Genomic DNA, 12,585 nt, shown 5'->3' with positions numbered 1-12,585 from the left:
AACTAGAAGGTTCATTTCATCACCTAAATGAAAAGTGCAATGTAAAATAGAAAGAGATGCAAGCCGTGCTTTTTTGGAAATGGAGGATGTCTATTTAGTGTGCAAATATAAAATGTCCTCCTTAGACACAGCAGATCGTCTTACTTTTTGCAGAAAGGTTAGATATTATAAGAAGTATCCCATCCTGTAAAGAACTTAAAACAGATGTCTGAGCCTTCCCAGCAGCTGGGTTGCTGGGTTCCCTGCTGCCAAAGAAAGCAAGGCAAGCTTGCGTGCCAACGTCCACATCTCAGGGGCACTTGGAAGCCACTCTGCCTGTCCGTTCCACAATGGAGAGGACCTGCTAGCAACCTGCTCTGGGCTCCCTCTCCCCTTCACGCCCCAAGGTATGCACGGCAGGCTCTCATGGTTCATGGCCATCTGAAGATCATGGTATGCAGCTGAAGTGTCTAGCAAATAAGACTACTCTGTTCTAAGCATCTGAGGATTTTTCAAGCCAAAACACAGCTACCAAAACAGTTTGCGCTGCCAGTTTGGGTTCTGTACTCCCTTTTCTGATTCTGTATTTTCATTTCAGCAAGCTTGCTCTCAACTCACAGCTCTGCTCAGTGAACCTGCTGGTTTCGTCCCGAGTCTGCATCTCTGTGTGCTGTTGCCTCCAAGGGGGAATATGATAGAAGAATTTCAACTTCTTGAGTTCACTAGAGAACCAATTAACTTACAGTTGCGAAGAAGGAAAAGCTTTCATTTGGGCTATTCATTTTCTATGCAGTAAACACAGTACATGCAATTTGTGAGGTGCACAAAAGCTTGATCCTCATGTGTCTGATTATTTACAGTAATGCTTTCCAGACAAATAGAAGAACAGTCCCCACTCAAGCACAGAAGAAGCCAAGAACAATAAAACTGTATCTCATCAATTAGGTAAAGTTTGACCATAGTACTTGAGGGCATTGAAAACCTTTGGACCGAAACCTTGCAGAAGAAAACCAGGAGTTTCTTGGTTAACAATTAATAATGTAGACCTGAAGACTCTCATCCAGGCCTCCAGCTGAAGAGGGAAATTACAGGATATTTATATACCTGGTACTACAAAATCTCCCACTATTTTGATGCAAAAACCCCCACGGTTCATAGTTCAAAAACCCCCACGGTTCGCCATTTAATGTCCCTATTTTTGATGAGAAATGCAAAATCACTTGCTTAATATCAGGTGGTAAGCCAGGGTCGGGACTGAAGAGTTCTTGCAAAAAGCACTAGCGTGTCAAAGGAAAGACTCAAGAGCACACGGCGGCTTTTAAAAAAATAATTACTTTTGATAATATTTTAGAATTCACCCTCAAAAAACCCCAACAACAACTAAACCCAAGAAATCTCCCTTGAAAAATGTTGCAGTTTTTAAAAATCTTTTACCTTCCCACTAATTCTTCAGCTTATGTAAACTATCAAGACACTTCACCCTCAAGAGCCCTCACCACTGCAGAGCATGCAAGATGCTTGCTCTCAGGACAGGGGAAAAAGCCAACAAACACTGAAGCAGCGTAAGAGCTATAAATGAACAAGTTAATGGGTTGAACCAGATAAGAGCACTACTTTTAAAGCCTATTTCTTCAGTTAAAGACATTAGTTAAAAGCATAAACAAGTTTTACCTTGCACCTTGTCCTGAAGGAAAGTGCCTTCAGAAGAACTGTTGCCAGGCACTGGCTATCTGAGAGAAGAGCTAGTGATAAAAAGAGCTCTCATAGCAAGGATACAAATAAAAAAATCTAGGGTCGTTCATTTAAGAGTCTGTCTCAACTTGTAGAACGCCACTCGAACTTACAAGTTTCCAGATTTGTAAAATTAACTTTTTCTGTATTAACGGTATGGTAATGGCTACATCAACCGCAACAACTCACCCAGCCTGCAGATTACACTCATGCAAGGCACACAGTTCAATGGACACAATACACTCTCCATTTGCTTGCTTCCAGAAGGTCAAGATGCAAGTGGGCACAATACCCAGCCAGGCCACTGTGAACATCTTGTCTAGTGCTGTTTTCCTCCCCTGCAGATCTCTACGTTCACTGCTTACATACACAAATTTTGTCCTGTTTTATTAGGGCGCACTGAATATATTTAAATCCCTTGGTCACACTTCTAAAACCTTTTAGAGTAGGATTGTAGCAAGAAGAGTTTTGGTTACACACTGCTAGACAATACATCACAGACAAGAAACCATCAGTGCTGCTCTTTCTGTTCCCCCAAATTTATCTGTTCTGTTATAGGTTTCGGGGGCAGGGGTGCGTGGGGAAGGAGATTTCTCCAGGCTTTGTCCATGCAAGGAATTCAGCAAGTCATTACACTTTGTATCAGCGTGCAGTTACACACCAGCAAAGGTGAAATAAGGCGACAACAGATTTGTCTGGTCTCATAATCTAAAGTTTTCCTGGCACAATGCTTCTCAATAAATACATAGCTTGCTGAAAATAAAAGACAACTGCTTCTTCAGCTAGTCCTTCCAGAGAAAGCAAGCTACAGTTTTCAGAATGAAAAACAATACTATGAAAAGCAAAATCACTCCAGACTTCTTCTGAATTCATCTTTTAATGCCAGGATGATCCTGGGACTTTGCAGTGAAAGGACAGGCCTAAGGGCACAAAACGGGTCGGAGGAGAAGAAAACTCCTGACTCTTCTTCCCATAGCCTAACTGGTCTGTGGTGGTTTAGTACAATCACGTAGTCTGGCAAGACCTGGGAAGGACAGAGATACAAGGACAGAGCAAAAAAGCAAGAAACTCAGTAAAACAATGAGCGACAAACTTGAGAGCTATATTTAATAATCAAGTATGTGAGATGCAAGAATTTCCTAATAAGATGGGTAGGAAAGAGGAGCAAAACAATGAGACAAAGAGAAAACAATACAGCTAGGAAAATGAGAGGAAAATAAATTAAGACAGGCTTTGTCAGAGTCCAAGTGCTAAGTGTCAGTAAATGGAGACAATCAGCAGTGACAGATGTCTGCAAGCCTGTTTTATCTAAGCTTCAGATCACAGGATACCTAAGAGTCAAATGCAAGCTGTTTGTGAAGTTTGCTTCTTCTAAAAAGACAGAAGTCAAAACGACAAGGTAATTTGAAGACCACACAATACATGTGCAACCCTCCTCCTCGTCTTCAGCGTTCATGGCTTGAAAAGCAGTCTGCAAACGAACGAATGAGACAACCAGTAAGGAAAGGAGGAATTCTTCACACAGGAGACCCAGACCCGAGTCACGACCTTCGCGTGTATTCAGGTAGCTGCATTAAATGCTTTCCAAGCAGAGAGTAAAGGTCTTTCACATCGTATCTGAAGAAAAGACTTTCCTCTCCCAAGGAAAGAGTTGGGGGGAGCACTTTTGGTAATTTTCCCAATACAATTACAATTGACACACAGGATGAGATGAAGTCAGCCCAGTATCATGGCCTTGAAGATATGCTGCCTTCTTAAAAGGTTTTGTTCAGTCCTTACAACACCCCTATACAACGCCCACCACCTCTTCCAGCCCTTCCCCTACCTCCTGGCTCAGACTGACCCCAGCAACTGTTTAACCCTTTCATTCCACACCAGTCACTCCCAATTCCTGTTTAGCTCAACCAGAGAGCTCTAAAAGGTGCTTTTGCAGCAGGTTTCTAGCTCCATGGGACAGATTCTCTGCCACAACCAGTGGGACAGCTGTCACTATTCTGTGCAACAAAACAGCCTGATCTTCTGCTTGAGGCTAAAGACGTGCAGCTCCCATGGCTTCCTGTTGGCCATCATCCACCAACTGGGATTTAAAGAGGATCCCACACAGAGAAAGAGGTGTTTATTTAGAAAAACACACAACTACTGATACAGTTTTAACAAATAAGAAACCTATTACAAAGAGTCAGGAATACAGAGCTTGGCAAGGGCCAGTATTTCTGCATATTTTGCACTCTTTCCATATCAGGTTTCTGGTGTGGCTGCCACAATTACACTATTGTTTGACTGACAGCATTATCTCACGCTGTCTTGAATATAAGCTCCAGTTCCATACTAATTTAAAAAAAAAAAAAATCTCTTGTGGACAACAGTACTTGACCTGCTGGTCATATCTGTCTGTGCTAGGACATAAGAGAAAAATGCAAATCAGTTCTGCTCACTAAAAAGCCTCTGCACCATCTGCTGGCATGCCATTAGTGTTCGAGTTTCCTCCCCGCTTCCAACAGGCAATGCTCAACACCTTTTACACAGGGAAAGCTCAAGATGGCTGGTGAGACTCCAGATTCCTGGCAAAACACGCTCTTCATAACTCTCTCTGCAGCTTATCAGCCTTTTCCCCTTCAATTTGCTGTTCAGCCATCAGGAGATGAAAAAGAAAAATAAAAGTAGTTCTGTAACCACTGGAGCTCCATAAAGCTGACCTCCCATCAATTTGTTCCACAAGGCTGATTGACTTTGCAGGCTAGCAAACTGTGAGCTCCAATTGAAGTTTTCCAGAAGCTATGGCATATATCAAGTCAGTTAATCACGGACTCGCAAATTTCTGTGTTTAAGCAGCTTGCAACTGTAGCTTCTCACTCAGTGATGCTTCCTTCCCTGTTTTTGGTTGGTTGGTTGGGTTTTTTTAAGGTCTCTCTGTGCCTATCTGTTTCCAGGAATTCTGTTGAAATCTTATGTCTTTGAGGTCTCTTCCTATTCAAATTTCATTCAAGTTAGCCAGTGGCTTCAAAATTAATTAATGGGGAGACAGACACTGGTAACTGCATAAAGCTTACCTCCTTCTGTCAACTATCTTCTTTCCATCAACAAAATCCGTTTTCCTGGGTAAAGACACACTCTGTCCCACCTCAGAATTTCTGGCAAATCAGTATCTCGACAGGCTCCCTCAGCCTCGAGTAGAGCCGAGATACAATTAGCTTTTGCTTTGAACATGATCCTTCCCAGATCTCAAAAAATTGTGAACCCCTGCTCTTGAGTTGCCTCTGAAATTTCTGTCACTGCCTTGTGCACACCAGAACCAGAGATGAAATAAAAACACATCACCACTAGAAGCAACAAACTTCTACCTCACAGTAATGCAAAAGATTAAAGAGGAAAGAAGGGAGAATCCTTTTCTTTACTGCTAGCAGATCTTTCCCTTCTTTAGGCAAATTCTTTCCTCTGCTTGTCCTAACGACTGCATTCAGGATCCTGAGGTCTTGAACCCCCATGAGAAAAGGGAAGGTCGCTCTTCTCACTTCTTCCCTAAACCCAGCATTCTACAGCTTGTCAGTACTGGTAGCTGCTCGCCATACCCACCTACACATCTGCAACCCATTAGCAGCAAGAGGCCAGCAGCGTTTAAAACAGCAAGAGCTCTGTCCCCTGATGCACTGGTGATTTTTTCCATGCTCAAGCAGTCACTTGCTAGCAAGCCACCAGTGCACTGTCAGTGGTTGGACTTGTTTTACAATGTGCTGGCGTAAAAGTGCATGGGAAGAAGGAAGAATTGGGAAACTGCATCTAAGTCTCCTACACAATCCAGTTCTCGTATCTTCTTTTCCATTGCCAGTTTGGACAGACCTTGAGCAATGCCGGGTGGATGGATACTGGCTCAGCGGAGGAGGCCTGCAAACCAGCAGCACCACAAGCTGCCTTCACACAAAATAAAGTCTCTCCTTTCTTTTTGCAGGTGGTGTTCTGGGCACAGCATGCCAAGGAACACTGGCCTTACTGGCATTAAATGGTTCAGCCTGCATACATCACCTCATTTTGCACCCAGCAAGCCCCTTCCTGCAAAGTGCTCCGTGACAGTTTCACAAGTCATTCCAGAGGCTACAGTGGTCATATAAAAATAATACTGGGGGCAGTGATCCCACTGATAATCACATCATTAGAGGAGAATCAAGTTCCTCCTTGTCCAAGCAGATAAATCACAGGTCTCTGCAGCACCTTGAGCCTTCCTTTGTAGTCAAACAGTATCTGTGACATCACAGAAAAGCATCATTTGTGACTGCCACACCAACATGCTTCTTGTCACAGGCAACGTACAGGCATACAGTTCCTGCTTGGCAAGCCTGTGCTCTCCAGCCAGCTGTTATTTCAGGTGTGTTTGTTACGTGCACTGCTCACAGGCTCAGCCACGTGAGCAACTGACTGTTAGAGCTCCGCTGCCACAGCACTCAGGCGTTGGCATCTCAAAACCTATTTTCTTAGGTGTCGGTTTTCTAATCACACAAGACAGCAGGGGGAAGGAGGGACCTGACTCTCCATCAGCATCTCTCCATGAAGTCATCCAGGAGTACTGTCCTGCACTCAGTGCTCACTTTCTTCCATCTCAGAAGCACTGACCAAAACCTGGTGCAATCAGGTTGTCCTGCAACGTGCATCTCTGCCCTGACATGACTAATGGCCCTTCAGAGATTGTCAGCAGCCCTGCCTCAGAGACTACTTTTGAGATGTCTCTGACATGCTGAGTCCTTTCCCCCATTGTTGCAAAAACAGCAGTGCAACCCTGGCAGGAGCAGCTTGCCCGGTCACCTTGGATTCATGAACCCCCTGAAACACAAGACAGGAGCGCATACAGCCATAAAGTCACTGGTTAAATGCATTAATAAGTTGAGAAGATTCCTATGCAGCTAACCAGAAAGGGCAAATTCTTACCCTGTAAAACAGGGCAGCTCAGATTAGAGGAACATCCCCAAACCCAGTACCAAATACGCATGTTGTCAGGAGACAGAACAAAAGGCCATGTGTAGCTCAGCGTTACTAAAACTGCAGAACATGCCTGACAAGGACACGTTTGCACAGGCACAGACACGACCAAAGGGCACAGCACACTGGATGGAGAAGTAGGCCAGAAGATCACCAGCCCATCACTAGGTTTTGGCCACAAGCTAATGTCTATTCAACCCTGCCAGCCCTCCCACTATGAGTTAAAGGGGGAAAAAAAGCAAAAAGTAAAGGTGGGCGGTCTGCATTTACTAAATATACTGCCCATTTCCTCAGAGGATGTCCATATATTTTCAGATTACAAAGAAACACCAACTGTAACCTATATTAATGCCTTTCAAATACCACAGAAAAACAGACAAAGGTGAACTTCAACATAACACTGGGTTAATACAGGCTGACAGAGCTATATAGAAGAGCACAGTTCTCACTTTCCCCAGCAGAAAAGCAACTGCTGAAGATGTGCAGCGGAGCAGCACTTCTAGGAATCAAAGTGAGGGCTCGATGGGTGTTTTAGCCAGTGTTGAGTGACTGACACTGAAATGTGGCCGAACACTGAACGCATCCATCCCTCTGTCTCCCTAGAAGGGCCGATGGTGGTATCACCACTTGGGGCAGGACCCCTGCTGCCCAGCAGCACTGCATCCAGCAGAGCCACCGCTCGGGGACAGTCGGTACTGGATGCTGCCACAGCCAGACGAGGCTGACCTGGCCTGACCCTGCCTGGCTGGCGAGGCTGGGAGGATGGAAAAATCCCCAATCATATCGAAACAACTCTGGCAGATGAAACTTTCCAAGTTCCCCTGCAGCATAGCACAGCTCTGCAAAAGCTGCCCAAGTTTATTCTTAAGATACTGTTATATTTTAGTTAATTAATATTTGGAGGGTGGCAGGGAAATTCTCAGAAAGGCAATGACAGGTCCCAGTCAAAGAGTTGCTTTGACTATCCTGAAGAAAGTTGGCATGCTCCTCCCCCGGATGCATCGGACACTTTCAGACCAGGCTTTCCATCTGCTACACAGCTGCAGAGATGCAAGGAGAAATTCTTACAGCATTGCCTGTAATTGTAAGGGCAACTCACAAACAAAAAAAATTTATTTAGCGGGAAAGCATGCTATACAGATGAGACACCAGAGTTCACAGTGGTATAATCATCACGGTACGAGCAGTCCTTAATCCAATCTGCACAGTTATTTAGAGGTTCCTGTTCCGAGCAAGTACAGGACGTACTTTGATCTCTGCTGCCTCCTGCCAAAACTGTGAAAATTAGCAAGCCAAAAACCAAGAGTCACAAAGATATCATGGCAGACAAAATACATCCTATAGTTATACAAGCAGCTCTCCTCCTGAAGGACCCCAATTGCATTTCAGGAGACACACAAGTGCAGTTGCAACTAATTACTTCTACCTTCATCAAAAAAGTTGTCTTAAATTTACAGACAAGGAGATGAGCCTCTCTTACATGAGGATAATTGAAACTTTGCTGTTCAGGTCACAAACTACCTTAAGTGATACTCTAAAAGGGCTCAGATGCAGCCAAACTCTTGGATGAAGCCTGGTAACTCCATATTGGTGCAATCAGAGCTGTGGTTGCAGCTAGAGCACAGCCTTGGACAGAAACTCTGTGTTACAGGGGTGTTAGCCACAGCGACAGTCACGCTGAGTTCTTCCTTAAAGCAAGGATTCGTCCTCTTTGTCACATACGATGAATCATCCCACCAGTCACAGTACTTCAAGCAAAGTCTTTAATTTGGGATGAAATGGGTCTTTAAGAAGAGCATGCTTCTGTCAGATTTTGGCTCAAAACCACCTTATTAGAGAAAGACGGATTCCTCAAACTTGTCACATAGTTAACATTCACTTAAATCTCTTGTTTTTAAAGAAAACAACAGTTGAGAAAACTATGTGATAATTAAGCTGCAGGCATGGGAAGCAGACAGATAGTTGAGGCGGTCAAATAACCTTTACTCTGCCCCATAAAGAAAAACTACAATAGAAAAATGATTAATGGTCAAAGTTTTCACTATGAATTTGATCAAGCTCATTGTTAAAGATGTTAGTTTCTTTTTTCCTCACTTCCTTCTCCTTCAAAAAGGTGTGTTAAGGCTATACATCTACAGTCGCAACTGAACATGGCTAGATTTCTTCTTCCTGTGACGTTTATCCTGATTTTATTACATAATTGCAGTACTTCCACCCATAATCTACTGATAAATGCTTCAACTCCAGCTAACAGAGTTTTGTGTTCTGATTATAAGTGAAACTGCAAAGAATAGCCATGGAGACAGTTAAACAACTTCTACTCAGGATGGTGATGAGCTAATTATCTCCATTCTCCTCCAGCCACCACCCCAAACAAGTCTGAGTTAAAAGAAAGGCCTTTGAAGATCCTAGGCAGCCTGGACTTATTTTAACCTGAAAAATCAGACCCTCCTGCAGAGTACAGCGTGTTCTCGGGAATGTTTGTTCAGTGCGGCTAGGCAGTACAGCTCCACCTCCTGAATTATTTAGAGGACACATTTCCTGCAGAACCTCCCAGCCTTAGACCACCAGGTCTGCGGGACAGTTTTTGCAGGTGAGGAGGCCTGAACAACAAGCTCTCCCTGACAGCAGACGCAAGCAGGACATGGCAAATGTCTGCAAGGTAGATGGAAGTAGGCAGCAGTCACAAGAGGCAGCATGGGCAGCAATGATCTGAAGAGGACAAGAGGCCAATGCTGTCAGAGTTTCAGCTAGAAACACAAGGGACCCTTGGTGCGGAGATCTCCCAAGTCCAGCACTGCCCATTTGCAGCTCTTCACTACAAGCCTATCTGCTCTGAGGAAACCGGGCTCTAAGGCAACACCTAAGCAGACGAAGTTTTGTTACATGCTCATTTTCACTATCCTACATTACCACTGTCATTTTTGAGTGGGTAGCTGTCAATCTCTAGTATGCAGTGAGATAATACCAGCTTTTTGACAGACAGAGTCTACATTTAAGATCTAAAATAACCAGCAAGAGTTTTATATAGACAAACTATGAAAAGAAAATGAGTAAAAGAAGCATCCATATCTAAGTGAAAGAAAACATAGGCCGCCAAAGCTCTTCTCCCCCACTCTCATGTATTATACCACTCAAGACTTACTATTTTTAGGATTATTTCTGGTGTGCTGAGTGAAGAGGATATCCACAAATCATGTATGCAACTATTCCACAAGCAAGCTAGTTGTATGATTGCTTCCACGCCCTCCTCCTCTTTCCTTTCCTCCTTTTCTACTTCCTATTCCTTTCTTCTACTAGCTCCTTGACTAATGTATAAGCTGTACGAAGCAGAGCATTTTTCACACTCTTCAAAGCAGGTATGGTATTTTTGTTAGCATGTAGAGGGTTGAAGACTTTCACAGCTTCTGTACAGATAATCCTACCACCTGACCACTGCTTGCAGCTGGAATACCGCAACAACCAGAGCAAAACAGACCTGAGATGTGCTTATATACACTTAGTTTATGTGCCTCAACTTGAAGATGAAACGGAGCAAGAGGTAGGACTTCCATCTGTTAAAGGCAGTTGAGACAATGTGGAAAACATGCCATTCAACACAATCCTGCATCTGGCTCTCTAGGGCAGCAACGGCCAAGCCCTAGCCTTGGCATGGCTGAAACAGATTTGGGATGACACTACCAACAGGGAATTACACAGCTTTTGAAGCAGATCTGATGCTCTCAGCACCCTGAAAAGAAGAAGGAAATTCAAAAGGAGGAACACATCTGTAGTCATAGACAAACTCCTCACCTCCTCCTCCTGGAGGAGCATTGGGAAATATTTCAATGGACCCCTTCCAGAAGCAACACTAAGCACCGTTCAACTCACAGCATCTGTGACCTACAGTCACAGATCAGCATCTCACAGGCTCAAACCTTCAACAAATGCAAACTACAATTTGTACCTTATAAGTAATACACCACATCAAATCAGAAGTCATATTTGACCTACGTTCTACCTAGGGTAAAAAAGACATCTTGAGTCCATGAACAGTAAGATCCAGGTCGTGCACAGGTTGCTTGGCCTAGTACAGTCCTCTCCGAGTGACACTGAGCATACAGATTGAGGTGGGAGAGGTTTACAGGTGTCTACACTGGGGGACCCAAGAACATCACTGGAGATCCAAACAGTAGACATTGCAGCATAGACAGGAGACAGAGTAAAGAGATGAAGAAGAGAGAATCAACTTCATTAAAGCCCTTTCCAGGCATGAAGAAGGTAGTAAGCAGGTGGTCAGAGCCTACAAAGATAAGGCCTAATTCCCCTCATCCCGGTCAAGACCCACTCCCTCTTCCCTCCCTCTGCGCAGAGCCTTGCACCGAACCTCCCCACCACTGTTCCTGCCACGGGAAGACCAGCTCACCTGGCCTGTACAGCACCACACGAGTCCCATTTCCCTGCCGACCCAGGTCCTCTGGCCAGCTGCCCCATGGCCACCCTTCAGCTCATCCCAAACCTCCTCCAGCCCTGTCCCCTCACAGCCCACCTTCTTCCCTGTCACCACCCCCAAAAGACACATGTACCTCCATCCACAGGCCCCTGCACACCTGCCAGCTGAAGCCTTCTGCCCTCACTATAGCCATCTTTCCCATCATCTCCAGTCAACCACCATCAAACACCTTTCTCCATGTCCTGCAGCCACCCTGCCGCACAAAGCACCTCCAAGAGGCACTGCCACCCGTACCTAAGTCCCTACAACACCTCTCCGTCCCCACGACACACCGGCACCCCCGAACTCAGGTCTCTGCATCTCCTCCAGCTCCACTTAGACCAAGGGGGGTCCCCAAACCTTAGGCGGGCCCCCAAAAGCCTCCTCCACCAGCCCCAAGAGCCCCAGACGCTCCATGCACGCTCCCGCCCCTGCCAGCCCAGCCTGACCCCCCACCCCACCAGCCGCCCCCCTCACCCCGGAGGCCGCAGCGCTCATACCACGCCCCCCACAAGGCCTGCGGGCCCCCACAGACGGACCCACGCCCCAGGGACACATCCCTCCAGCACGGCGCGACCCCAGACCACCCCCCAGGCGGCCCCTCCAGGGCAGCCCCTACCTGGGCAGGCTCCACGCTGGCGGGCAGACCCTCGGGCAGGGCCTGGAACAGCAGCAAAGCCATGACGGCGCGGAGCCTCCTCGCCATCCCCCCCACCCCCCGCTCCCCGCCTCCCCAACCCGACTGCGGCCCGGGACGGGAGCCGAGGGGGCACCCCGCGCCCCGCCCCGCCCCAGCCCGCCGCCTATTGGGCGGACGGCGCGCCTCTTGGTGTGCCATTGGCTCAGGGCGCTGTCGCTTAGGGCAGAACCGGGAGGGGCGGGGCCTGCGCGCAGGGAGCTGCCATCTTGAGTGTGGCGCACCGGGAAGGGAGCCCGGAGTAGGGCGAGGACTGCCATGTTGTGAGTGGCGGAACTGACTGGAGAGGGGGTGGGGGGCTGCCCCTTGGTCCTGCAGCCCCTTGGTCCTGCAGCCCCAGTGCAATACACCCCCGGGGGCAGACCCGGGCACTGCCAAAAGGCGGGTGCAGAAGCACCCTTTGGCCTGCTACAGCCTCTCTGGCACCCCAGTGGCAGCCAGGCACTCATCCCCCATCCACCTGGTGACACCCGGGTATGGCGATCCCCGCTCGGCCTCCTCCCCAGTGCTCCCACAGAGTCTCAGACCCAAACAGTCCACCCGGACCTGGGGCGCACCGGGGAGCTTGACGTGGAGAGGGTGCTAAAATGGCAGCAGCAGCAGCATGGGGCTGGACTCGATGTGTTGGTGCCAGCCCCGTCCGGAGACGGGAGCAGCACGGTGAAGAGGATCTCCCACCACGGCCAGGTCCCCGCATGTCCCCACAGACCAGACCCTGGCCCAGGCTTGCATCTCTGGG

The 12,585-nt window shown here is 47.0% G+C and overlaps 1 protein-coding gene across 2 annotated transcripts in view; it reads right to left on the bottom strand.

The window, feature by feature from the left end:
- WBP1L (WW domain binding protein 1 like) overlaps nt 1–11,906 on the bottom strand; it is a 60,644-nt gene extending 48,738 nt beyond the window's left edge. The window contains exon 1 of one of the 2 annotated variants that reach the window (XM_074590129.1): nt 11,769–11,906. In XM_074590129.1, the coding sequence (XP_074446230.1) occupies nt 11,769–11,855 (87 nt within the window). In that variant the 5' untranslated portion in view covers nt 11,856–11,906. The remainder of the gene's footprint in view (nt 1–11,768) is intronic. The other variant, XM_074590131.1, reaches the window with a different exon arrangement.
- Between the last annotated feature and the right edge of the window lie 679 nt (nt 11,907–12,585).

The sequence above is a fragment of the Larus michahellis genome, chromosome 6, assembly GCF_964199755.1.
Source record: "Larus michahellis chromosome 6, bLarMic1.1, whole genome shotgun sequence".
NCBI classification, from domain to species: Eukaryota; Metazoa; Chordata; class Aves; order Charadriiformes; family Laridae; genus Larus; species Larus michahellis.
The sequence above is the reverse complement of the archived record's forward strand: the minus strand, read 5'-3'. Positions and strand labels throughout refer to the sequence as shown.